Source organism: Acanthochromis polyacanthus, chromosome 15, assembly GCF_021347895.1.
Source record: "Acanthochromis polyacanthus isolate Apoly-LR-REF ecotype Palm Island chromosome 15, KAUST_Apoly_ChrSc, whole genome shotgun sequence".
Lineage (NCBI taxonomy): Eukaryota > Metazoa > Chordata > Actinopteri > Pomacentridae > Acanthochromis > Acanthochromis polyacanthus.
Genome location: NC_067127.1, coordinates 6,381,324 through 6,407,052, shown reverse-complemented (window position 1 = coordinate 6,407,052; position 25,729 = coordinate 6,381,324). Strand labels below are relative to the sequence as shown.

Sequence of the window (25,729 nt, the reverse complement as noted above, 5' to 3'; positions counted from 1 at the left end):
AGAGAGGGGGCAGAAGTGAGAGCGGGGATGAGAAGAAGGAGAATAGGAGAGCTTTTAATTTCCTCAGCAGCACAGTTAGTGAGATTTTTACATCTGCACAGACAGGCAGAGACTGGAATGAACTCTAGATGAATTTCCAATTGAATGACAAGACATTTGATGAAGTGCGCTATGAAAGGCAGCATCGGATCTCTTTAAAAATTCACCTTTGGAATTCATCAGCTGCACAGGTGTGCTTCCAAGTTACATTTCGCAAATAGGCATCATCTTCTTTATTAAAAATAAATCTTCGTGGGTTGTTCGCTCTCTAATAAACATAAGACTGTCGAAGGGATTTAAAGCTTATGTGGGTAATGATGTTCTAATTAAGACTGTTTGAAAGTTAAGTTTGAGTTCATCGAGTACTGAGGCTTTCTTTCCATCACTTAAATCTAGGTCAGCGCTGGAGACGAATAACAATCATTCACTGAGGAGTGAAAATATTTCATGCAACCTGTAAGTTTGCAGCACAGTTAACAAATGAATGGCTCAAATGCAGAGCTCACTTCAAATGTCAAGGTCACAGACGTTTGCAGCAATTTTGAGCTATGTTTCCTTGGGCAGTATTCACCTGTCATCATCTCACCCCTGTGCACAGCGTAGTCCTTGGACTGGAAGTAACTTAAGGCTGTGAAAAGGAGTGTTTTAGAGTCTAATAACTAGGCCAAGTTATGTTGATTATGTTTTTGGTACTAAAGGTACTAAAAAGATGGATCCATAGTTCATGATTTCCATCCTGCAGCATCATCACTGAAACAGCATCTAGCCTCTTTTCTTTCTTGCTGTGGTAACTAATAAAGCTACCCTCATATGAAATATCTTCATAGATACAGTAAAATTGACAAAATCCACCCCTAAAAACCTCCCAGCTTGCTGATATGCCCACAATAGAACCTTACTAATAACCAATCCTTTCATCGACTTGCTTTTCTCAGAAATGGCCCATCAAATAAGTGGACTTGGTGCACTTAACAGTAGCTAAAAAGAAATGTAAGAGGGCAGCATTGATTTACAAGCCCAGTTTGAAATGTCTTTCTTTTCTTTTTTTCTTTTTGCTCCAAATGGTGCTTCTGAACATTCTGATTGCACCCTGAGTGCCCTCACTGATAGTCTTTGAAGTGTTTGAAGCCGTGTGCTGAAGCTCAGTATGCGCTTATATCCGGAGCTTTTGTTAGTCACTTCATATGTACTGAGTCCTGTGCCATCATTATTCAATGATTCACACTGTGCAGCCAAAACACTCACTCTTATCTGTTAAGAGGCTGCAGAGACGCAGTCAGACAGCTCTGGGTGGGTGGATGGGTGGGGGACAGAGAAAGAGAGGGAGTCGGAGAGAGAGACTCTTGCTCTCTCTCTCTTTCTCTCTTGTGGGAAACGACTTTCCTCTCTTCCTCGCAACATGAAGCCAGAGAGCATCCCGACTTCAAGAGCTTTAGATCCTGAATATTCACGCTGGTGGCATTTTACCATGTGTAGGCGGTGAGGGTTTGCAGAGATAGGAGAGAGTGTGTGAAGTATTGATCACTGTTGCTGTTGTCCCTGTTTGCGCTGTCTCACAGTAGCAGCTAAACTCTCAGAGAAAGACGGTGAGACCAAGAGAAATATATAGAGAAGGAGGTGTCATAAGGCACAGTTGTTCGAAAGGGACGAGCTGCAAACAACTGGGATTAATTTAGACGGACATGTAAAAATACAAGAAAAGGAACGATGCATGCAACACTCAGAAATAGATCCTACAAATGCTGATAATTTTCTTGTGCGACAGTTTCTGATGCTACAGCTTTGCACCTTGAATTATATAATGATACTAAATGGTTCGATTTTAGCCTGGCTGAATTTCATACTGAAATTTAACTCATATCTTTATCGGAATGTCTCCTTTCTGTCTACCTAAAACCTAAGAAATAGCTCCCCCCTTTGATACTTAACCTGCTAGATGCAACATTTTCTGAGGCTCAACAGTTTCTATTGATTTGTGATCAATAAAATCTGCATCTCCAACCTTTTTTTTTCAACTTGCCTTGTGCCCATTAATTCAGCCAGTGGATTCTCACATTCCCCAGAATAAGTGGCAGTTACAAAAACGGAATTAAAGCAGTCAAAGTTTATGATTGCAGCTGTTTCCCTAATTTAAAATAAAACCTGTCTTGTTGCTCCAGTGGATTGTGGTCTATTTAAACTCCTGCTGGTGAAAATATTAGTATGTCATTGGTTTGACATTGGGGCTTCTCTGGAACAATCAGTTACATGTAGGAACAAGAAAAATCCAATAATAAACAACAGCTAGGACATGTTTTGTAACTCAGATCGTGACATTTGTGCGAGAGTTTTAAGCTGTTTTATAACTCTAACTTTATTGTGCTAAAGGTGATGATTCACAGGGGTGAATTACACATGGGTGAATTACCAGGGAAGCATTTGTAGAGGCAGATCTTCGGGCCTGACTCATGCGACACATCTGTGGGAGAAAGCGATTAACAGAACAGACTGAAATAATCTGAAAATGCATATTTTTGACATCAATTCAGTGTGTGGGTTTTTTTTGTACCTCTTTTCATTTCTCCCTCTCTTGGTCTCGCTGGCCTCTTCCAGCAGCTCTTTAGTTACAGTATTTGCCTGTGCTCCATCATTGTCAATTAGGCTCCATTCACTAACTGGGAAGATTTTTAGCTTCAGGGTATTTGACTAGCTACAAGCTTTCATTATAACATCATGCTACAGTCCTGGCTCATGAACTGCCAAACCGGAGTGGCTGCACATTTACATATCAGACCCGGCTGTTTCATAAGAAGAACTATGCCTTTCTCACCAATATGACCAAGAAATTCATTTTCACCCACATAAAACCTCCATTGTATAAAAAGGAAGCGGCTGCATTCAGATTGCCTCTCTGAGATGGGCTGCGCTGATAAGTTGTGTGTTTGTCATATAAAAGATGGAGAGGAAACAAAATTTAGGGGGATGATGCAGGGTAAGTCACCTTCACAGCATCCACACACTGCAGACTAAACAATTTGTTCCAATCTGATAAAAGGGAAACCTTCTAAAACAAGAGCACAACTTCTAAACACCTCCTCACAACACAACAAAACACCTAGGTATCTCTCTTGGATCCCTTGTTGTTTTGACGCAATTTTGTCTCTAGGGCATGTCGCTGGGGAAAAAATAACATCGATTTCCAGCTAAAGATAGCAAGAAAAATGTTCTATTTAAAACCAATTAAAAGGGCAACTTTGTCTTACACTACGTGCGCTGGATGTTTAGTGATAGATGTTGTTACTCGCTTCCAAAAAGAAAAAAAAATCTCCCTACTGAGGACACATCACATAACCCATTTTCACTTGATATGGCTTCCTTTCACTGTGAGGTTGAAAATGGAGTGAAGAAGTTTATTAAAAAACATTTGATTGATTGAAAAAATCTCAAGGTCAGGCCCTAGGTATGAGAACAGAATGCATTCCCATCTGTACTGTATTAGTGTAGTGTTACCACTGACAGGCAGCAAAATCCTAAATGTTCACATTTTTCAGAAATAATGACATCATTAACTGGCTGTGCTATATCTCTGTTAAAATGGACAAACCTTGACAGAATTAATGACTGAAAACTTTCCTATCCTCGGTGAATGCCTCCGAGCAAAGAGAATTGAAGGTATATAAACACATTTGAGTTATTTTTCTGTTTGTGTAGAATATATCAATGCGTTATCGGCATGGTGAACTCTGGGTACATGTTTTTCGTGTGTATATTTTTACTGTGTGGGAGGAGTTTGGGGAGATAGCTTGGCATCTGAGCAGCCTGATGTATCAGGGCAGAGCTCTGCTCTCAGCTTTGCTCCCTTCTGTGTGTTCTTGGAAACATGGTTGCCTTGTGTTGCCCTGCCAGGCCCTTGAGACAACTCCCAGTACATTTCCGTTTGTGCAAATGTTTGTGTGTTTGCATGTATGACCGTGTGTGACTGTTCGCTTGCTCATGTCGTTTCTCATTGCAGATTTTGATTCAGTTGTAACTCAGTCAAACAGGGAGATATGTCAAAAGAGAGGCGGAAATTTGACAAGCCGTGATTGTTAGTCACCAACTTGGTGTCCCCCTGGAGACATGGCTGCACCACACAGGAACCTGTTCATAACTGTTTCCCACTTTCTGCCTTGTTGCTCACAAACAGTTTCCACTTACTAACATCCTTTCTCATCTTCTTCTTCCACTGTTGCTGTGTTGTCCAGATGGAGGAAGTAATAGCACGCATGCAGGATGAGAAAAATGGCATCCCTATCCGAACAGTGAAAAGTTTTCTCACCAAGATCCCCAGTGTTTTTTCAGGTAAGTTTCTTCTTCTTCTTCTTCTTCGTCTTCTACTACTACTGCTTCTTCTTTGTCTTCTTTTTCTACTACTACTACTACTTCTACCTCTTCTTTTTCTTCTACTTCTTCTATCTCTTCTTCTTCTTCTACTACTACTGCTACCTCTACTTCTTCTTCTTTTATTCTTCTCTTCTCATCTCTTCTCTTTTTTCTACTCCATTCAATCCAGTCATTATTGTCATTTTCAGTGCTCAAGGTGACCAGAAATAAACAATACACTTTAGACTGAAATCCTGATGAATTCTAAAACATCTATAAAAGTGTCCTGTTGATTTTATATTACATTGTATATATTTCACCATCCAGGATAGATAAGAATTCATAGATTTTCTGTAAGTTCAGAAACTGGGTTTTATCTCTCTCCATGTAGAATTTTGCCTCAGGGCCTCTTCAGTGCAAAAACCACCGCTGGTCACCATCACTTGGCTCGTCACGACCGGTTACATATCCAGGAGCTTCTGTCATTGGTGGCTAAGATGACGCTAAAGTGATGAACAGTGGCAGAGAGCAACTCAATGTGAACACAGATAAATTTAAAGTGCTAACTTTAGCTTTAGTGACGCTCATGGGAAAAAAAACAACTAAAAAACGCTTTGGGCATAAAAGAGGGAGGCTAAAACAGTGTTTTTTTTAGGTTTTTCCATCTGAAGTCTACTACACAGTGTGTGATTGAAAAAAAAAACAGGGCAGGCTCTCCTGATTAATTTTACATCTGTGTAATCAGCGTCAACTCAGATTCATCTCTGTGCTGTCATTTTGATGGATACTATGCCGTCAGCACGGCTACCAAACAGCTACACTGGTTGTGTTTGCAGTAACGTAACAGAGCTGCAGCACAAGCCTGTATTTGTAGCTCTGTTGCTCATCTTCTACAGAATGTACCTTCACCTAATTACGCTACTATACATGCACATAAGGATGCATGCTCACGCTCACGGCTAAGGCCAATTTCGAATCACCAATTAACCTACCATTCATGTCTCTGGACTGTGGGGGGAAGAGAACTTGCAGGAAACCCACACAGGCACAGGGAGAATATGCAAACTCCACACAGCAAGGCTAAAACCCAGAACCTTCCTACTGTGCTAACCACTGCACTGCCCCCATTCACTTAGTCAACATATATAAAAGCAACATCACAATCACATGGAGCTTTGTCAAGCTCCGTACAGCATATTTCAATCCTGGACTCCTTGTGGAGCAAAAGTAGTGCTGATGTGAAAGTTTTCAAGTGTGTGTGGACTCTCCTGCAATACTATAACACTCTTGACATGTCCACTTTACGTTGGCACCATTTAGACCCACAATTTGTAATAAAATGCACTGTTTGCTTCTGTTGCCAGTTATTCATAATTGTATAAAGATGATTGTAATGCTACCAGAAATGGTCCATATCACCACAGTGTAGTTCTCTTTTTAATATTAGCTGTTGTAAATGTGATTATTGTCCTTTCTTTTACTGCTATGATGCTGCATTTTTTTTAAAAATAATAGTTTTAGCTATATACTGTGATAGGACAACACACAGTTGTGTGTAGGCCTGGAGCATAGGTAGATATGCCTGTGTGCATGTTTAGTATGACGATTTTGTATGAGGGTTTATGGAATGAAAGTGTGTGTTGTTACAGTGTGTTTTGTGGTATGTTGTGTTACATGTCCTTCATTCTTTACAGTGAATAACAGATCCATAGCTTAGAAAGAGCTTGGCCTCTTAGACGTCTACAGAGCTATGATGGCATGTATCATTTTCAGTTTATTATAAAATTTCACACATTTCTATTTTTTGTTATAAGTCCTATAAGTCTCGTTTGCTGATAGCCTTATGTTGAATTCACTGTGTTTTTTGTGCGCGTGTGAGCAGAATGCAGCTTATCTGCTTCTACTAACGGGATTGTTCCAACTGTAATTCATTTTATACACTCATATATCATTTCTACTTGCCGTGTTCAAGCCTCAGTTGCCAGCAGGGCATGTTTTACATTATTACCCTTTGCCGTGTCCTGTTTCAATGTGCTGCAGCAACTATCCAATATTCACCATTACTGGGATCATTAATAATAAATAATCTTATTGCTTAACATCCTGTTTAAATTATCGTCACATTCAGATGCAAGCACATGCTTTCACCTGCGTTTATGCACACACACACAAACACACACACATAATCCCAAGTGCACAGCCCAATCTATGGTCATGATATTAATCAATTGGGAGAACATCCTTGTTAGAGGATTACCTTACACATCTCATTTAAGCTCTCTCTAAGAAAGTGGGTCAACTTTGACAGTGTGAAAACGGGGGTTGTATTAATGACGTTAATCCATGGAAAATCTCATCTGGTTATGGGGGCGCAAAGAAAAGGGAAAGGGGTGCAGTGAAAAAGAAATGGAGAGACCAATCACAGACAGACGGAAAGGCAGCTTGATGGACAGAGAGACAGCCACAGGGCTCGACTGTCTCACTGCATGAATTCCCTCATTTCACACCTTTTTTCTGCCTTCTGTGGCTTTCGTCTCCTCAATACACCTTCACCTGTCAGTATGACAGACAGTAATGATAGCTTGGAAAATATATATTTAGCCAAAGTGCCAAAGTCACATGGTGTGCCGGGGTGTGAAAATGCCCAGGGGGCAGAGGATGCTGTTATGTTTTTCTGAGATGTGAAAATGATTCAGTTGCATTCTCAGATGGAGAAGATTCAAAATGGCATCCATCATATAAAAAGTTTGATGCCCTTTCTAGAAAAAGGGCAAAAGTGAAATATGAATCATCTTCAGACTTATGCCTTTACTCAAAATAGTTCTTGATGATTGCCTCAGCTGTTTTTTTTTAAAGCTAATACACCTGTAGTATCTTGCCTGTGTTCTGCTTAGGTTTAGATTTATGCATTTTCTTCTCTCCTTCTAATCTATGTTCTGACCTATTCACATTTTTATTTATTTATTCTTTTTTTTTTTGACAGCTTGCAATGTATGATGGCTTAATAAGTGCTCTGAGTTGACGATGAATTGTGTTGTTACTGTTCACTTTATTATGTCATTTTACCTCTCTGGTGTATTAATGGACTTCAGCCAAACAGAGCCGGCTTGGAGAGGGTGTCAGAAAAGAATATATGGTAATGGATGGCCTAATATCCACCTACATGGTGCAAGGCGAGAGGAACTGGTATGCACTGTAATGCTGAGGGGAGGGGGGAGGATTAAGAGTGTCATTGTTTTCCCTTTCATTTGAATCTATATGCAAAAAAAGGGTCTTTGAGCACACTGTGAGCTGATGTGTTATGCCAGTGATTCATATTCATGTGCTTTCTCTTATTTCAGGTTCGGATATTGTACAGTGGATGATCAAGAATCTGGACATTGAAGATCAAGGTAAAAGCTGAATATTAAAGTGCTCAGTCTTGATGTAGGTGTTTTGAAAACTTGCTTATTTGGCCAACAGCAGGGTCAGCAGGGTCAGCAGGGTCAGCAGCTGGTTTGGCAGCAGCAGATGTGATGCACAGTTCACAGAGGCAGTTTGTCACACTCTTGCCAAAATTTGAATTAAAAAAAAAAAGGGCAAGCAGCTAAATTGTGACTTGTGTGTACCTTTAATGAAATCCACCAGGTTTAAAATACATGTTGTCTTTTTTAATAATGCCAAATGAAACTGTAAAAACAGAGAAAATCATCTAATTTTCAACTTTCCAACAGTCCTTTGAACTACTCCTCTGTGATGTGCTACTCCTTTGGGAAAATGAACTAAATCTCAGCTTAAAAATGTGATTTTTAATCAAGATCACTTTATTGTATCGATATGCATAAATTGAACATTTTGCTGTAAACAGATCATTTAAAAAACTAAAAAATCAGCCCTTCACAGCCCAACAGAAGTGTTATTAGTGACTCAGCTGTGACCAACAGTCACAATAAAAAAATAAGAAACTTCATGGCTGAAATATGTTGAACTGCAGGCTGTGTTTATACAGAACTGATAAAAGACAAATGTAGAAGCCCACTGAAAATGTAAGTGTAAAACATGTATAGCATGTGGAGTCACCATTCTGTGAGCACTTTGATAAATGTTGTACATGCTGACTCCAGGTTTTTATTTGATTTTTTTGTAAATGAAATAATTAAATAAATCCAAATGTAGTTTTCTTGCGATTTATGGCGTTATCCCTGTGCCATACTGCACAAAAGACATTTCTGAGCTTTTTCTACTTCTAGCCATGGTTGTACTTTTTCCACAGAGGTGTGAGACTTTATATTGCAGTGGAAAATGAGTACAAATGCACAGAAGCTGGTGGGAGTTCAGAGGGTTAATCAGTGCTAACCTAAAGGTTAAATTCAGAGATATCTTTGTTACAGTTGTCTGTGAGGTTTCTTAGTTACTAAGGTCATGATACAGTAAATATATATATCCATGCTAAATCACAGGCATCTGGATTTGCTTGAGTTTCTTAAACATGTTTCACCTCTGATCTGAAAGGTTTCTTCTTGTGAGCATCACATGGATCAAGGTGTGTGACTTACATGATGGCCATTCAGACTCACATGACCCAATGCAGGAGGTTAAATACCAGTGACTCCCCACAAATCAGATCTATCCATCCATCCATTCTTTATACACTGCTTTATCCTCACTAGGGTCGCAGGAGCCTATCCCAGCTGACTCGGGCAAAGGCAGGGGACACCCTGGACAGGTCACCAGTCTGTCGCAGGGCTACATATACAGACAAACAAGCACACTCACATTCACACCTACGGGCAATTTAGAGTAATCAATTAACCTCAGCATATTTTTGGACTGTGGGAGGAAGCCGGAGTACCCAGAGAAAACCCACACATGCACAGGGAGAACATGCAAACTCCATACAGAAAGATCACAGGCCCACCCCGGGATTTGAACCGGGGATCTTCTTGCTGCAAGGCGAAAGTGCTAACCACTACGTCACTTTGCAGCCCCAATCAGATCTAAGTGAAGCATTTTTAAGAAACTAAAACAAGACCAGCTCCTTTTAGCTTGGCACTTAGATATTGTTAGAGCTTTTTTTAATAGTGTGTGCCAGGCTGGGATACTGGTGGTTTCCAAGACTAATTGTAAGGAGAGAGGCTGATCAGATGTTGTACAACCTAAATTTAGATTAGTCTGCACTAAACGAAAGAGAAAAACCTACAGGCCATTTTGGAGCCTATGTACCATTAGCCTACTATATGTAGAAAGTCCACAGTTTAGCATTTTTCTTTGATCTGTCTTTGTCTGTCCTTGAGCTATAGTACTGCAATTCTTCTTCTTCTTCTTCTCTCCCCGTTTCTGTCTTATTATTCTTATTTTACTCCTCTGTGATAGCATAAAACTAGATGGTCCTGAAGGTGATGCCGAATTATGAGCTGAACCCGTCATTGCACATAAAATGACTCAAAAGTGGGCAGGGAGAAGTGTGACGAATATGGAAAGTTAAAACCAAGAGCTTCCGAAGATTAAAGATGGTGATAAAGAAGTTTAGCTGGTGTGAAAAGCAGCTTTTCAGAGTTTTCTGGTGACTGTAAGTGTATGTACTTGGATATTGGAGTGTTTATGTGCGTGGGTGTTCATTTCAGTCTGCTCTAGTGGGTGCCTCGGAGTTCTACACCGAGTTCATAATTCTGACTCATCAACTAACAATTCCTTTGTGTCTTGTTTCATTTGTATGCATGGATCTACCTGTCTTTGCCTATGTCTGTCAGCTGTGGCACTGACTTTGTATGGCGTATATTTATGTGTACGCTGAATCACCTGCAGTATTTGAGATCTTTTGACTAATCCAAGTGAACAGACTGTACCCGTACTTTTTTCATTTTTTGGCATCTGTTTTTTCGTTCTGCTTATGCCAAGGCAAAGTACAGTCTCTGACATTTAAATTTGCCCAAGAGATTATGCTTTTCTTCCTGTCTGAGACGAGCATTGTGATTAATTATGCATCGGTAGCCATGGGAATCTGTGATGTCTCAATAAATAAATTAATACGTACACAATAAACAACAAACAAGGCCTGTCAAGTCAGTTAAATCTGCTAAACTGGACCCAAATGCTAATTTCTGCTGTACTGTTAGTGAACTCTGGCACAACATTTATGTCATTCCATCAAGCAAATTTACATTTATTTATTCACCTGCAGTACTAATAATTCCCTCTAATATAATTTATCCTTATCTAAATTGCCAAAAACTGCAATTCCAACACAGTCTGAAAAAAATGTGTCAGCAAGCAGATGTTCTTTGTCCTTTAAGTGTATTTTTATGCTTTTATCTCTGCACTTTTTTTTGCAGCACGGACACAAAACAAGCTGCCGGTTGCCCTGCGGTGGTAAACAGAGTGCTGCGTAAAACTAAGTGACTTTTACACAGAGCAACTCCTGGCGGGGCTGACAAACACAGCAAAGAGAAACGCAATTAATTTGGCTCACAGCACGATAGCCGCGAGTTTATTATGTAAAGGCAGATGAGCTTATATCAAAGTTGACTGGGGATTTAGACTGTTTTTGCTCAACGAATGCCTCAGATACTGACGCAGATCTGACGAACGTGAATTTAGAAAACTCTGTAGCCCCTAATCCTATTTTCATTCATCTTTGCATTTTAGTAGCTGATGGATTTTTTTTTTTTTTTGCATTTAAAAAAAAAAAAATTGGTTGTCTTTTGGGATATTTTAGCAGAAGGTGTTGCACTTGTAGCTCTTTATTGTGACACTTTCATTACAATTCGGACCATAATTTGTTGTTTTGCAAATGCTAGTTGTGTTGTGGAGCATGGAAACAATTGACCCTTCGCTAAGCCCCTCCCACAAATGGCTACTGTCCAATCCTACCTTAGCAACTGTAACTAGGCACGAGAGGTCTGTCAAGCTTTCAGCAAAGACGAAGTGGGGTGTGTGCATTTGCAAGTCCGACAATTGTTATCCGCAAAGCTTGGGGGTGGTGTTGATTTTTTTGCATTCCCCAAGCCAAAGACACAAGAAGAAAGGTGCCGCGTGTGGATTAAGCAGTGTGGGAGACCGCATGATCAGCTGAATCCCTCCTAAGTTGCTAGCTAACATTAGCTAACCGTAGCTCTGTGTGTTAGGTCAGATAACATTAGCAAAGAAAGAAATGGAAGGACAGAACCCTCCCGTGGAGCAGAAGGGCAAAAGTTTGCAACATAGAGCTCATTGTACAGTACCTCATCTTCCTAAATATGATCCTACCTGCTTCCTTTGTAGCAGCAATCTACGGGTCTCCGCCTACGCTCACATGTGGCTTTGGTGACAACAGCAGATGAGAGCGGTACTGCATTAATGTTGTAACCCCTTGGTTTGTGCCACTGTTGAGGATCAGCCCCACCATATGTGAGCAATTTCCTGGTGCGCTGTAAACAAACAGAAATTTAGCTTAGCAAGAAATGGGCAGATGCATGATGACAGTTGACATAACATTAATTTAAATGTATATATAATAGATATCGGCTTACCCTGCTGTACAAGAACATTGTTGTTCTTGTATATGATTATTTTTGACGTGAAGTGACAATACATGGGGTGTTTGGCGCTTACACTGAGATCTGTGTGCTTTTCCCTCTATTTTAACGTCCTCTTCATTTGCACTCTGCCAACATTTAATTTGGTGAATGTAGTTCTTAAAAGCATATTGGAGACCCTTCTGTCTGCTTCTCTCTGATATCGCTGTAGAATATGCCCAGAAATGTGCACATATCTCCTGAGAAATATCACTTACCGGTACCGCTAAAAACTCCATATTTCATGCTCGGAGGGAAAGCTTGACAGGCGTAGCAACAGTAACCAAGGGGGGTGGGGCTTAGCGAAGGGTCAATTGCAATTTACCACATTTATTTGGTTGTTTTGGTAGCTCAGTTCTAACAGTTCACATGGGGAATGGAAATTACTGGAAAAGAAATAAATCCGAATGGCATGATCTACAAACTGAAGATGCTGTAAATCACCCACTTTTTGAGGACTAGAATCCACATTAAGCAGCAGCCGAAGGTGGTTGTAGTTAAGGCCATGTGGAATATCAGTGAAGTTACAAAACATCTACTGATCCCTACAGGTCAAAGACTTTAGGCTGTAGTTGACTGCAAAGGATGTTCCCTGCAATGCTGAATATTTATGGCTTTTGAGCACTTCAGGTATAGCCTACAGCTAGCTGACCGAGTCGAAGCCAACATTATGCATCCTGTTTAAATCGCTGACAGTATGATGGGGAAATCACAAAATATATTCATCCCATAGGAAAAAGAGAAAAACAGAAGTGATGATGTCAATTTTTCATGATGTTATCAGTATGTAATAGCATGAATTTGCCTTTCTGTGTTATCAGTTTGATTTGGCCACATATAATCAGCTCCATATCAGTGGTCTGCAGCTCTTCTGACCTCTAACCTTTCCGAGAATAAATCATTAAAGGAATATCGTGAATAATCACATTAAAGTCTTCTGCTTAAACACACATCAGCTCTCTAAAATGTAGCTCTACATCATACTAATAAAGCACTGCATAAATAAAATGGCAATATAATAAGAAATGAATTTGCCATTTGTTGTGAAAAGCTATTAATCACAATACCCCAAATATATCAAGACATAAATAATAAAAGTATTTAAGTATTTACAACACTGTGGGAGGAATTTAGGTGTCAGAAAGAAACAATCTAAACATTTAACATGACTGAACAACACTAGATAAATGCCACAGCCAGACTCAGCAGACCACAACAGAATGTCAACAAACAGCCAGACTATCAGTCAGGCAGTCAGCGAGCATGTATCTGCGTGTTATCATGGGTGTGAATTGCATATGAAAGAGCACCTAATCTGCTCAGTGGAACAGGGAATAGTAAAATGATATCTGAGGGAGGACATGTGGCTGGGAAAGGATGCATACAGTTCTGTATAATGACCCTGGTTTTCTCCGTCAGCGCTCTTTAAACCTCCTCCTTGTCACGCTCAGTGGAGCACTGCAGATAATATATTGCAGTCTCCTTAGATCACCCCCATATTTATGCTGCTACGCTGACATGTACACCCCCTGTCAAAAGTTTTAGGACGCTTTCTCATTCAAATGAATAAGAAAGCGTCCTAAAGCTTTTGTGTACATGAGTAAAAGCAAGTAACTTCCTTCTTGACAACATCAGTGTTCTTTTATCAGCTCCCATAATAGCTTTGTTGCACATATTTTGTGTGTGAATTCACAATCTGCTCCTCCTTGACTGGAGCCGGTCGTGCAACAAGTAGTAATTCACTTTACATAAAAAGCTGTGTTACAAGCCCTACAAGGTTGTAATAGTACAAAAGTCAGCAATATTTCCTTGGAGTGCTTGTTCAGCAAAAGAAAGAAAATACAGTTGTTTTGTGTAGTGATATCCAACCTTGATTTCCATTTAAGAGTCACAGTATAAATGGAAAAAAGCAAAGTTGTACTGATATCATGAACTTCTCTTGAATCTTTGCTTTGTATTTGAAATATTGGATAATTTTACTTCGTTGGGCCTTAGACAGTTATTTAAACAAAACCGACTTAGGAACCGTACTTTCGAGATTAAAACAGATAGTTTTCCACCTCAACATTATGTACGAATAATAATAATCAGAATATAGCTACAATACTGAATCTCCTTCCTTGTCTTTAAATAAAGATCAGCTGGCAGAAAACTCCAACACTCCACTTGGCAGGGCTCCAAACTCCTGGGTTTTTTGGCACATAGCTGGTAATATGATGAAATCAAAGGGTGTTTTCCCCTTGGACTCTGAGGCCGGCCTTTCTTGACAACTCGACTAATTCCAGTCCAAGGTTTAGTCAGCTATAAAGCTCATGCTATGTTATGCTAAATGGAAGCCAAGAAGCTCCCTTCCTACGAGGAATTGATCTCTACAGACATACAAAAAGAACAAATACCGTCTTGAGGAACCACAAAAATCTCGCTTAATCTTCTTTTTATCCCCTGAAAAACTATTCATCACATTTGTCTGCTTTTGCCTTTTCAAATGTGCTCTTTTGCGCTAATTGCTTGCTTTCTATATTATATCCTTGTGTTGGATACTAAATCCAAATGTGCTGCTTATATTTTCTGTGTTCACTTTTGTGTGAATTTTTTTTTGACAAAATGAGAACCAATCAGATCTGTAGTTGAAGAACAGAAGACATTAAGCTCTAATGGCAATGTCCCAGATGTCGTTTTCCATGCTTTGCGGACTTTACTTTCATCTGACATTCATCCTGTCTGAGATAACAGTCCAGACAATTAATGTTCACAAATGAAGAATAAGTAAGGACGTACATGCATGAGTTGACTTTTCCTCGGAAATGTGTGACTACTTTAATTCTTCTGCTGTTTGAGGACAGATGCAAAAGATATACACAGATCTAGTATGTCTGTGTAATTTTAAGCCACAGAATCAGGGATAAAATTAGGGACAAAATGAAGGATTACATCGTTTTAAGCGTGTCTTTAAGAAACAGTACAGTGGGTAAAGAGGAAGCTTATGAGTAAACAGGTTTAAATAATTTATGAATCATCATTTATTATTAAATGGACCGCACACACACACACACACACACACACACACACACACACACACACACACACACACACACACACACACACACACACACACACACACACACACACACACACACACACACACACACACACACGCATACACATAAGCATCCTGACCTCTTAAGACTGTGACTGTCACCTCAGTGGTAAAGGAAAAGCTGATCTATATTTATCTCACAAACACCCAGTGTGTGTGTGGATCTTTGTGTGTGTGTGTGGTGGAGAGTTCATATTTTATGCATACATACACTAAGCTCCTTCTGTAGTATTCATAGCTCTGCCTATTTAGACTAAGTGAAGCCTTTCAACCTTTGTACCTCTTTACTTATTAGTGTGTTAAGTCAGTTTGACTTAGCTTTCCCGGGGCTGTACACAAAAGATTCCATGATCAAATTAGAAACAGAATATAAGTAAACCTTTTTCCCCCCCTTTTCATAATGAACAAAACATGGCGGTATTAACGGAGGGTTGTCAATAAATTAAATGAAACGACGTCTACACCATGGAGGACACGCAGGTTTAGAGCAGCAGGGAATAACCAGTGGCACGTATTTGATGGTGATTACATGTTTTCATTATCTGATGGTCTAAAATCAGGGACAGTGAGCCATGTGCGGTGGAGCACCAGAGGGAAGCAGGTTTTCACTCCAGCTGAGCACAACACCAGATGATTTGGCTGATGAGTTCCGCCTTTCCGGCTGAAGGTGGACTAATCAGCGAGACCTCCTGCTGTGCTGTTTGGTTGGAGTGGAAACCCAAGCAGTGTCAGTGTATTGAAGCAGCAGCTCCTAATTATTTAAGGTCCATTCTGGCCATTTTGTCAAGAATGAATTTGTGCTGGGGGATGAATGGTGAATCAAATTCATGAGTTGGTCAGACAAAAAAGAGAATAACCCTAAAAAAAACAAAAAACAAAGGCAGCTCGGTGGTCCAGGATCTGTGATGAGGAACTATTGATTGCAAAGTTATCGGAGAATCTCCTTTTAATGAAATGTGAGATATCAAAGCAGATTTGTCTTTTTACGCTCGGATTAAGAGTGCTTGTAAAGAGAGGCAATTAGAATTTAAATTAGGAAGGGCCTTATCATCCTGATTCTTAAAGCAAATGTTTGACATTTTGAAAAAACGTGCTTATTTGTTTTGTGACGAGATGATAAGACCTCGTATCTGTCTGTTAAATATGAGGCCACAGCAGGCAGCCGAATAGCTTCGCCATACGTAATGACAGAGGGAAGCAATTAGCTTGGCCCTGTCGAATGTAAAACTGTCCCACCAGCACTTGTAAACCCTCAAATTAGCACGATATACTGTTTGTTTAGTCGTTTGTTAAACCCAAAAGTGGAAAAAAAAAACAGCAACTATTTAACATTTTACAGGCTGTTATGTGTCATACTATTTCTTGGCTCTGAGAAATTGGCCAGAGAACCAGCAGAGGAACTCCAAGAAGTTACTGGACACGGCCAAGAACAGTCAGACACATAACCCTCATAAACTGGTGAATTGTCACTTTCACACTTAAGTTTTTGAACAGATTATGCAAATGTAAAATGTGTCGAAGCTGTAAGTGATCTTCCAAAGCGGTGATGGATTTTGTCATTTTTTGTGGGCAACAGTCATCTTTTTTTTTATAAAGATATCAATCTTATCATCTAACTCTGTGAAATGAAGAAAACAAGCATATTTTGTTGACTCTGAAAATGGTCAAATTATTAGAAAGGTAACATATAGTGAAAACACAAGATATGCTGAGCTTTTATTAATACCACAGTGAAGAAATGTTGCAATGTATGTCCTGTAAATGTTTGTGGTTTTTTGTTTTATTTTAGAGAATAATTACATTAAAGTTTGTAATTCAGTGGCTGTACAGACATTGGAAATGTTTGTGTTTTGAAGTGAGCAATGACAGCTGTACATATATCAGTGCAACAGACTCAATTCTGCATTCTAAAAGAGAGAAAAAAATAAAATTTGATGAGTGTGTTCACACTATTTCTCATTCTTCTCATTCCTATAGCATCTCTACCTCAACAGTTTTGTGATGTGAAACTCTCTGAGCTGTTTGGGAACACAATCCTGCCCCAGCACTTTATTTTATCACACTCAGAAAACAGGCTGATACGAGTGTGAATGTTCTGTATGCATAATAATAGCATTACAGGTGCTGGTGTGCAATGCTGCTTAGGAAAACTGAGGGAATATGAAGCTGTAAATTGGCTTTTTGTCTGTGTTTTCTTCCAGTGGAGGCTCTTCACCTAGGAACTCTGATGGCTGCACATGGTTACTTCTTCCCCATCTCAGACCACGTCCTCACTCTCAAAGATGACGGCACTTTCTATAGGTTTCAGGTAAGAATCATAATTGTCATGATCCGAATCTTATTTGAGTCTCAGCTTTTTATTACAACCCTCTGGGTATCTCAGATAACATTTAAATAGATTTAAGAACAAGAAACGACCTGGAAAGACCTTAATTGTTGTGCTTGAGTCCAAGAATTTCAGTCAACCAAATCCAGTAAAACACAAAGTTGTAAACTTTTATTCGCAGACTCTGCATTCAAACTTTTCATCCATGTTTTAATTCAGGTCATAAGGTGTCAGTCATGTTTTATGTAATATAACTCAGTCTCACCCATGTTAAGGCTGTCAATGTGCCATTATCATTAACATCTGCTATGTCATTACATATATTTTATATAAAAAAAAATAGAGTCATGTGGGATAATTAATCTAAATTGTCCTACATATTTTGTGTTTTTATAGAGAAAATCTACATTTGGTAGGTTTGCAATATGCTGTATTTTTACTCTTATATAAATATCTGACAAACACTCCAAGCTGTTTAAAATAAACAAAGTTAATTGCCAGCTGCTGTACATAATTGTGACTGGTTCACAAAGAAAGAGGAAAAAAAAGCACATCACTCTGAATGTCAATAGTGGGACTGACAGTTTTACTGATTTTCCACCTAGTGAGTTCTCCCATGTGTGCTGCAAAGAACTAACCAGAGTAAATCAATGCCTGGGGGTGTTTGTGTTAGTAGCGGCTTCACTTTGCTTTTTATGTGCAATCGCTCCGCATCAGAAGCCAGTCCATACAATGCCCAAGGAGGGTCAAGAATCACACGAGTGTCTGCTCTAAGCACCCTCTGAAAGGAGCTTATGTGCTTTGGACATAATGCCAAGCCCATTACAGAACAAAATGTTTTATTGTGACAGATGCAGCACTGTGACTGCATGCTCACCTCGCGTGGCAGCGCACACTTTGATCCAAAATGCCATGTGGTTACTTGTATTCTGCCAAAGATGTGAGGTTTCTTGCAGTTTTGTTTTTTAATGACCTACTTTTTTTCCCTTCAGACTCCATACTTTTGGCCATCAAACTGCTGGGAACCAGAAAACACAGACTATGGTGAGAGCACTGCTCTGTTGTAGTCAAATTCGTTCTTTGTGCATTGCATGATGTGTATTGAAGAGGCTAATAATGCCAGCTCTTTGTGCAGTGCATAAATCATATTTGACCAATAGACATTTTATTAATGCTGATATTGCAAGAGGTTCAAAAGATGAAACACAAGTGATGCAACTGCCAGTGTCTGGATGATGGATGGAACCCAAACCTCACATTTCAGTTCTACTCCAATGCTTGGGCCACAAATTACAATCAGTTATACTGCAATAGGTGTGCAATAATTTATACTTAATATATTCATATTGTCAGTGCTTTGCAGCCTCAGTCAATAGTGTCTGCCTCAGTCATACTGTCTGCCTGATGCAGAGTGATTACTGTGAAGGAAAACAGGGATGTGTTTGTATGTGTGCACCTGTTGTGCACAGTTTGGCTGAATATTTTTAGTGGTGATACAGGGATGAGCTTTCATTGTTACAGCCAGCAGAGTGGAGATAAGCTTTCATAATGCCCAGAACGGTTTTGGTGAATAGCCGCACCCTTGCAGGTCTTTCATTTGTTGTTTGAGTTGTCGGAGAGGAAGAGGCCTAATGCTCGCTGTGGGAATAATCCTGCGAGCGTTATGGGGAAGTCAGAGTGTTTTGAGATGCAGCAACTGATTCACGTGAATGATGCCCCGTAATGAAAACAGTCTAATGGCATAATGAAGCACCCGCATTATGGTCAGTTAACAAAGAGATGAAGGGAGGATGGTAGTTTCAGGAAGGGCATCAAAAGTCAGACGCGTGCGCGCACACAACACACACACACACACACACAACACACAGTCGCACACAGCAACAGACGCATACACACCATGCACAGTAAATGACCTTTGTGATTTGCAGGCCAGTTTAAATGTGCAGTTGAGAGGATTAATGAATAAACGCAGGGCCACTTAAGGCTGTTAAAAACGAAGCAGAGATCCTGTTCGCCCTTAATTACCAATCTCTGTCTGTCTCTCCCAGCTGTTTACCTCTGCAAAGAACAATGCAAAATAAAGCGCGTCTGGAGCTTGCAGACTACCGAAGCGGTGAGTGAAAGAGGTGTTTTAGTGTCAGCACTCTCCTCTTCAAATATCTGTTCCTCTGCTGGCGTTGCTCTCGGGCTTTCTGTCTTGCCTTTTTGTTCATACTGACAATGAGAACATTTGTTTTTCTGTGTGTCACTGCATAATTTGTAAAAAAAAAAAATTTCACTAAAGCTATTAAATGAATCACTGGGTTAGTTATTCCGGTGTTTTTTTTCTCTCTTTTGTATGTGGGCAGGGATCAATAAAGATGGTATCCAGCCGTGCACTGTACACAGCATGTGCACAAAACATAATCAGCCCAGATCCCTTCAAAACCTTTCTTTTCCTGTTTGCTCTTTGTTTTACTTACAGGAGAGCTTAGCAAGGCTACAGAGAGCTTTCGCCAGGAAATGGGAGTTCATTTTTATGCAAGCAGAAGCACAAGCAAAGTAGGTGTCTATAAGAAACACGCATGCATCGAGCCATTTTGAGTCTTCTTACACCCTCATTTTGACATAATTAAAGTTTCTGGTTTACTGCAGCTTCACTATAATTACAGGCGTGATTGAATAAATGCATCATATATGTCTTGGATTAAGCTACTTGCTCTGTCAGAACAGATCTGAGCTGCTTTTCTTTTCCAGGGTGGACAAAAAAAGAGACAAAATTGAGAGGAAAATTCTTGACAGTCAGGAAAGAGCATTCTGGGACGTGCACAGACCAGTGGTGAGTGAAATTACTGGTGTCATAATCACCTCTGTGATAACTGGTATCCCTGTTGATATTATCAGCGTTGCCTTAATTGTTCCTGCAAACATAAATAAATTGGGAAAAAAAAAAAAAAGATGTAATACTGATCACACTCTACTGCCCCTCAGGTCAAAAAAAATAATAAGATTGACATGGTAAAACCTTTACACTGCAAGGGTAATTTTAATCTATTCTACACATTTAACATGAGGCAAGAGAAGTGTCAGTTTTGTGTGTATTTATGCCCGTTACAAGCACTTAACAGGTGAGCCAATTTTTATATCAGATGTACATGATTCCCTGTAACATTTAAATGATGCAAATAAAAGTGAACCCACTGCAGATCCACTGCTGTGTATTTGCCTTGCCATACACATGAAATGCCACATCAATAACTGTCACAACATATCAGCTTCACCTGCTGCTCTTTACCTTGCTCCTACACACTTGCTCAGCATTAGCATTTAGTTCCCCCCTGAGGTTAAAAGGGTCTTCTCTGCTGTATTTCTGCGAAAGCCACTGCTCCACGGTTAATTGGAAAATAACAAGTTCAATTTATGCGTCCTTGGAGCAACATAATCAATATTAATTTAAATTCACAGTGATGCCGTCAAGCTACTTAGCTCTGTTCTTTGGAAGAGGCCTAGATTAAACCACTTGTTCAATCAGCCAGTATTTGCACACCAAGAATTTCCCGCTGTTTACTTGTTTTGCTAAGAGCTGGCCACATTCCCTTTAATTAACCAGCATCTGACATGTTGTCCCTGAGACTTCTTAGAATCACTTCACACCGCAGCTAAGCGTATGTGATTGGATTAACTGACACTCGTATATCCAGGGAAAACTGCCCCTTCCTCCATTGTGGCATCATCTAAGAGTATAGTGTAAAAGTATTTACAATGCTATGAAATGTACTCCAGGATAACAAGAATTCCCTCATTATTTTGTTCCCCACTTTTCTCACAGCCTGGATGTGTGAATACGACGGAAGTTGACATAAAGAAATCCTCCAGACATGAAAAACCCCCACAAAACTAGAAAGGTATTAGTACCATCTTCCATCTTTTACAACCTTAGGATTGTTAAATAGATCCAAGCAGAGGACATGGTTATTGTTCTTTGTTGTGCTTGTCCACACTGCTACTACTATTAATAATTCTGTTTGTGTGTGTGGTTTTTGTTGTCTTAGTCTGTGTATGGGCTGCAGAATGACATCCGTACCCACAGCCCAACCCACACCCCTGCTCCAGAGGCCAAGCAGCCCACGGAAGAAGAACTACAGGAACAGGTTAGAGGCTGCAAGTGGCACTGTAGAAATAACATCAGGATCTTTGTTAATTTAATGTCAATGCGAACTCTGAAATGGAGGACTAGTTTTCATTTTTGGTATTAAAATAATCGGATTGGGTCCCCTTTTAATATATAATTGAGGGACTTTTGAAGTCCATGGGATATATTTTGCCTATACGTTTATTAAAAAAGCTAATGTTTTTCTATGTTCATTATGAAATTCCATTACTGTTTATTATGGAACTAATCACTTATTCATAAAAAATGATTGGATATCACTAAAATGTCAACTAAATAAATGTCCAAATTTATTAACACCACCCCTTCTAATTAGCTGAACAATAATAAAATTAGTTTATTCAAAAATTGCTTTGATTGTGTTATTTTTATTGAGTTGAGAAATCATGACAGATGTTTCTTTTGGCAATATAACACATTTATATGGAAAATAACAAATCATATCTGTATCCAGAAATCACTTTCAGCTAAGTTACTCATTACAAAAAATACCTCTCAAGGAAGCTGTGTTAATTCCAGATCACATGACCTGCCTCCACCATTGATGTCATTTCCTCCTGAAGAAAAGGACTGGAAAGACTCCAAGGCATTCTTAGTTATTTAATATAAAGTAGTGTGTGAGTCAGGTGTGGCATTAATGGCATGTCAACAGGGTTTACTACCAATATCTTATAAATAACTTTCAAATTCAATTTTACTCACTTGTATATATAATATTTAGAAGAATTTTTGCCTAAAATGCCATGTGGTTTTTAGTTATAGGCGGCCATGTTGATTTTAAGCCTGAAAACAGCAAAAATGTCAAACTGTGTTCCAAAAAGTCCCGCAACTATATATTGACTTTGCATCACTAAACATGATTAAGTAAATATAGTAAATTTAAAGTGCAAAATAATCAAAATGCTGCAGTTGGTATGGAAATATGCTTGCCAAACTGACACTTGTTGTAAATCCATACTGTAGTACGCTAATTGTTCCTTGCTATGGTTTCAGATCACCTTTTGGCAATTGCAATTAACAGGCATCGACTGAAATGTCCAAAGTGGCCAGAGAGGTGAGTGATGTCTTTATTCTGTTTAGACATCGATCTGTTTATTGAGCCTTTAAACGGCCTAACGTTGCATGGAATCAAGAACTCAGATGACCTTGGCTAGTGCTCAGGCCTTGACAGTGTCTTCAGCTGTTGTCAGCGTTGACGATGCCAGATACTGAATGCGGCACAAAGTGTCTATTTGTCATTTGCTTCACAGAAAAGAGAAGTTCATTCACTCCGTCTTGTAAGGCTCTACATTTCATTTCAATTTAAAGTGTTTGCTCTTCAGAGGATTTCACCTCTCCTTTTGTCACTTGTATCTTACAAATAAACAACCCATTCTTAATCACTCATGGAAAGGAGCTTAGATTCACTAGACATGACTATAGCAGACTTCAGTAGACTTTTCACCAGTGATACAAGGGTGAATAATTTCATGTGCTTTCTGTTGTTTCACTTACCCAACAGTTTGCTTGGCTACACGGAGCAGTATGTTGAATACGACCCCTTCCTCACGCCTCCAGACCCATCCAACCCCTGGATCACAGATGACACCACACTTTGGGAGCTCGAAGCCAGGTGGGTACATGTCACTAGAGGAAGAGCAGCAGAGACATTTACACTGCCTGTTAAGTTTTCCCCTTTAATTGTTTTTCAACATTAAACGACGATCAATTTGATTTCCCTTTTTTGACAAAAATTTACAGAAAACAAACAGTCTTTCATGTCAAAAATCACCTCAATTAATTAAAAATATTAAACATAAAACAAGTGGTTTAATCAGTATTCACCCCATTCAAGTCAGTATTCAGTAGATGCCCCCTTTGCTGCAATTACAGCTTTAAGCGGCTGATGATAGGTCTTAACCAGCCTTGTACAACGCTGCATTTTTTTTTACCCCATTCTTCTTTGCAAAACTGTCATGTTGCACTGGGATCATGAGTAATCAGCCCTTTTCAAGTCCAGCCACAAATTCTCAATTGAATTGACGTCTGGGTTGTGACTCAGCTACTCCAAAGCATTTACCTTGTTGTTTTTAAACCATTTCTGTGTAACTTTGGCTCTGCGCTTCAGGTAATTGCCGTGCTGAAAAACAAATCTACTCCCAAGTTGCAGTTCTTTTGCAGACTGCATCACGTTGGCCTTCAGGATTCACCTACACTTTGCTGTCTTTATTTAACCCTCTGCCTTCACAAGCCTTCCAGGGCCTGCTGCAGAGAAGCACCCCTGCATCATGATGCTGCCACCACCATGCTTCACAGTGGGCATAGCATGTTTTAGATAATGTGCAGTGGTTGGTGTCTACTAAACACTGCATCAAGCCTGCTGGTCTGTTTTGGTCCGTCAGACCAAATAGCTTTCTTCCAGGTGACTTCAAGTCTTCCCACATGCTTTCTGGTTGAACTCTAGCTTAAAATGATCTTTTTTCAACATTGTTTTTCTCTTCCCCCATAACGTTTTAAGTCGTGAAGACTCCCGGCAACACTTGTATGTTATCTCAGCTGCTGAAGTTTGTAGCTCCTTCCACGGAGTCATAGGTGTCTTGGTGGCCTCCTTACTAGTCTCTTTCTTGCACAATCACTCAGTTGTTGAGGACAATCTGGTCTATGCAGATTGACACATGCACGTTCCTTCCATTTCTTAATGATGTATGCCAAGGGATGTTCGGTGAGATGGAAATTTTCTTGAATCCATCCTCTGATGTATGTTTTTCAATAACCTTTCACAGAGTTTTGTCCCAATGTTGTAGTTAAAGTCAGAAGTACTGATTCACCAGTGACTGGACCTTCCAGATACAGGTGTCTTTACTGCAACGAACACTCGAAAACACATTTGTCGTACTCCGATGATCTCCATTTCACGAACTGTGCGACTTCTTGCACCAACCGGTTGCAACTTATGGTAATCTAGACAGCTGAAAGGGGCTGAATACTTATGCTTACTTATACTTTTTAATTAATCAATACCACTTTGAAGAAATCAATTTTCAATTTGACATGAAAGAGTTTCTTTCATAAATTCTTGAAGATAACTGAATGTTGAGAGGCAGCACAAGAGGAAAACTTTGAAGGATCCCCCTTCTTTAGACTTTTTACAGGCACTATAATCGTATAATCAGGTAATGTGCTATTAAAGCTGACAAAGTGTTTAGTGGTACTTGATCTTGAAAGATTTTTTGTATTGTTTTGTGTCTTCCCTCAGTAAGGAGCCAGGCCAGCAGAGGGTAAAGAGGTGGGCTTTCCGGTATCGATGAGGTTCTCAAAGATCCTGTGGGAAGAGAGCAGTTTCCTCAAGTTCCTGGAGTCTGAGTTCAGCTCAGAGGAATCTCAGGTACATGATATAGCTACGCCTGATTGGACAGCATGCACACACGCCCACACTATTCATTACTTATGACAAATATTGCATTGCCTAATTGAATTCATTAGATGCTTAATGTAATCCTAAAGCCCCTGATCTATATTTGACTGATATTATGGACATAAATATGAAACATTGTCACATATATGATAGAGAGTTTGACTTCCACCAGGAGTAGAATAGCATTTTGTTTCACAGTTTATTATAATCGCAATATAGGACAGTTTTACTGCCATGTTTACTCCCGCAGTGATGTCAACAATTCATTTATAGCATCATAAACAATCATAACTGTCAATGCTTAGATAAACTGCCATGTTATGTTATTTGCATATTTAAAGCCCTGCCAATGGTGGTGGAAGGAATACAAAGATAATACGGGCCAATGCAGCAGTGTAAAAAATGTCACATTTTTCCTAAAAGTCCCTGAATTCATGGTGCAAAATTATAATCATCAGAATCTATTTAAAGTTTCAGAACTAAAAGTACTTATTATGCAGAATGGCCCATTCAGAATGTCAAAATTTGAGATTTAGTATATTATTTAGTTCTTATCTTTGGTCCATTAATATGTATGGAGCATTTTAATGGTCCAGACAGAGCTGATTTGAACTGTTACTGAATGAGGCAACGGGAGTTAGACAGGGAGTCTAATGCAATACATCGTGTTTTATGAGATGATCCTAAATTTAATATGTAATATAATAATCTGCACTGTAACTGCAACTAAAAGTAAAAAGCAATTTCAGGTAAGATTATGATCAGTACCTTTAATCATAACTGCCACTGACATTATGCCAACCCTTATAGTTTCCTCTTTTGTAGATTCTAATCTCAACCAAAAAACACA

The 25,729-nt window shown here is 39.4% G+C and overlaps 1 protein-coding gene across 1 annotated transcript in view; it reads left to right on the top strand.

The window, feature by feature from the left end:
- rgs7a (regulator of G protein signaling 7a) overlaps positions 1-25,729 on the top strand; it is a 56,130-nt gene that overhangs the window by 26,078 nt on the left and 4,323 nt on the right. Inside the window, 17 exon segments of the mRNA XM_051960077.1 lie at positions 4,261-4,359; positions 7,722-7,772; positions 17,211-17,317; positions 18,328-18,379; positions 19,384-19,395; positions 19,398-19,452; positions 19,805-19,876; positions 20,072-20,153; positions 21,144-21,191; positions 21,193-21,219; positions 21,367-21,465; positions 22,479-22,500; positions 22,503-22,539; positions 22,987-23,097; positions 24,721-24,760; positions 24,762-24,803; positions 24,805-24,842. Coding sequence (XP_051816037.1) covers positions 4,261-4,359; positions 7,722-7,772; positions 17,211-17,317; positions 18,328-18,379; positions 19,384-19,395; positions 19,398-19,452; positions 19,805-19,876; positions 20,072-20,153; positions 21,144-21,191; positions 21,193-21,219; positions 21,367-21,465; positions 22,479-22,500; positions 22,503-22,539; positions 22,987-23,097; positions 24,721-24,760; positions 24,762-24,803; positions 24,805-24,842 — 994 coding nt within the window.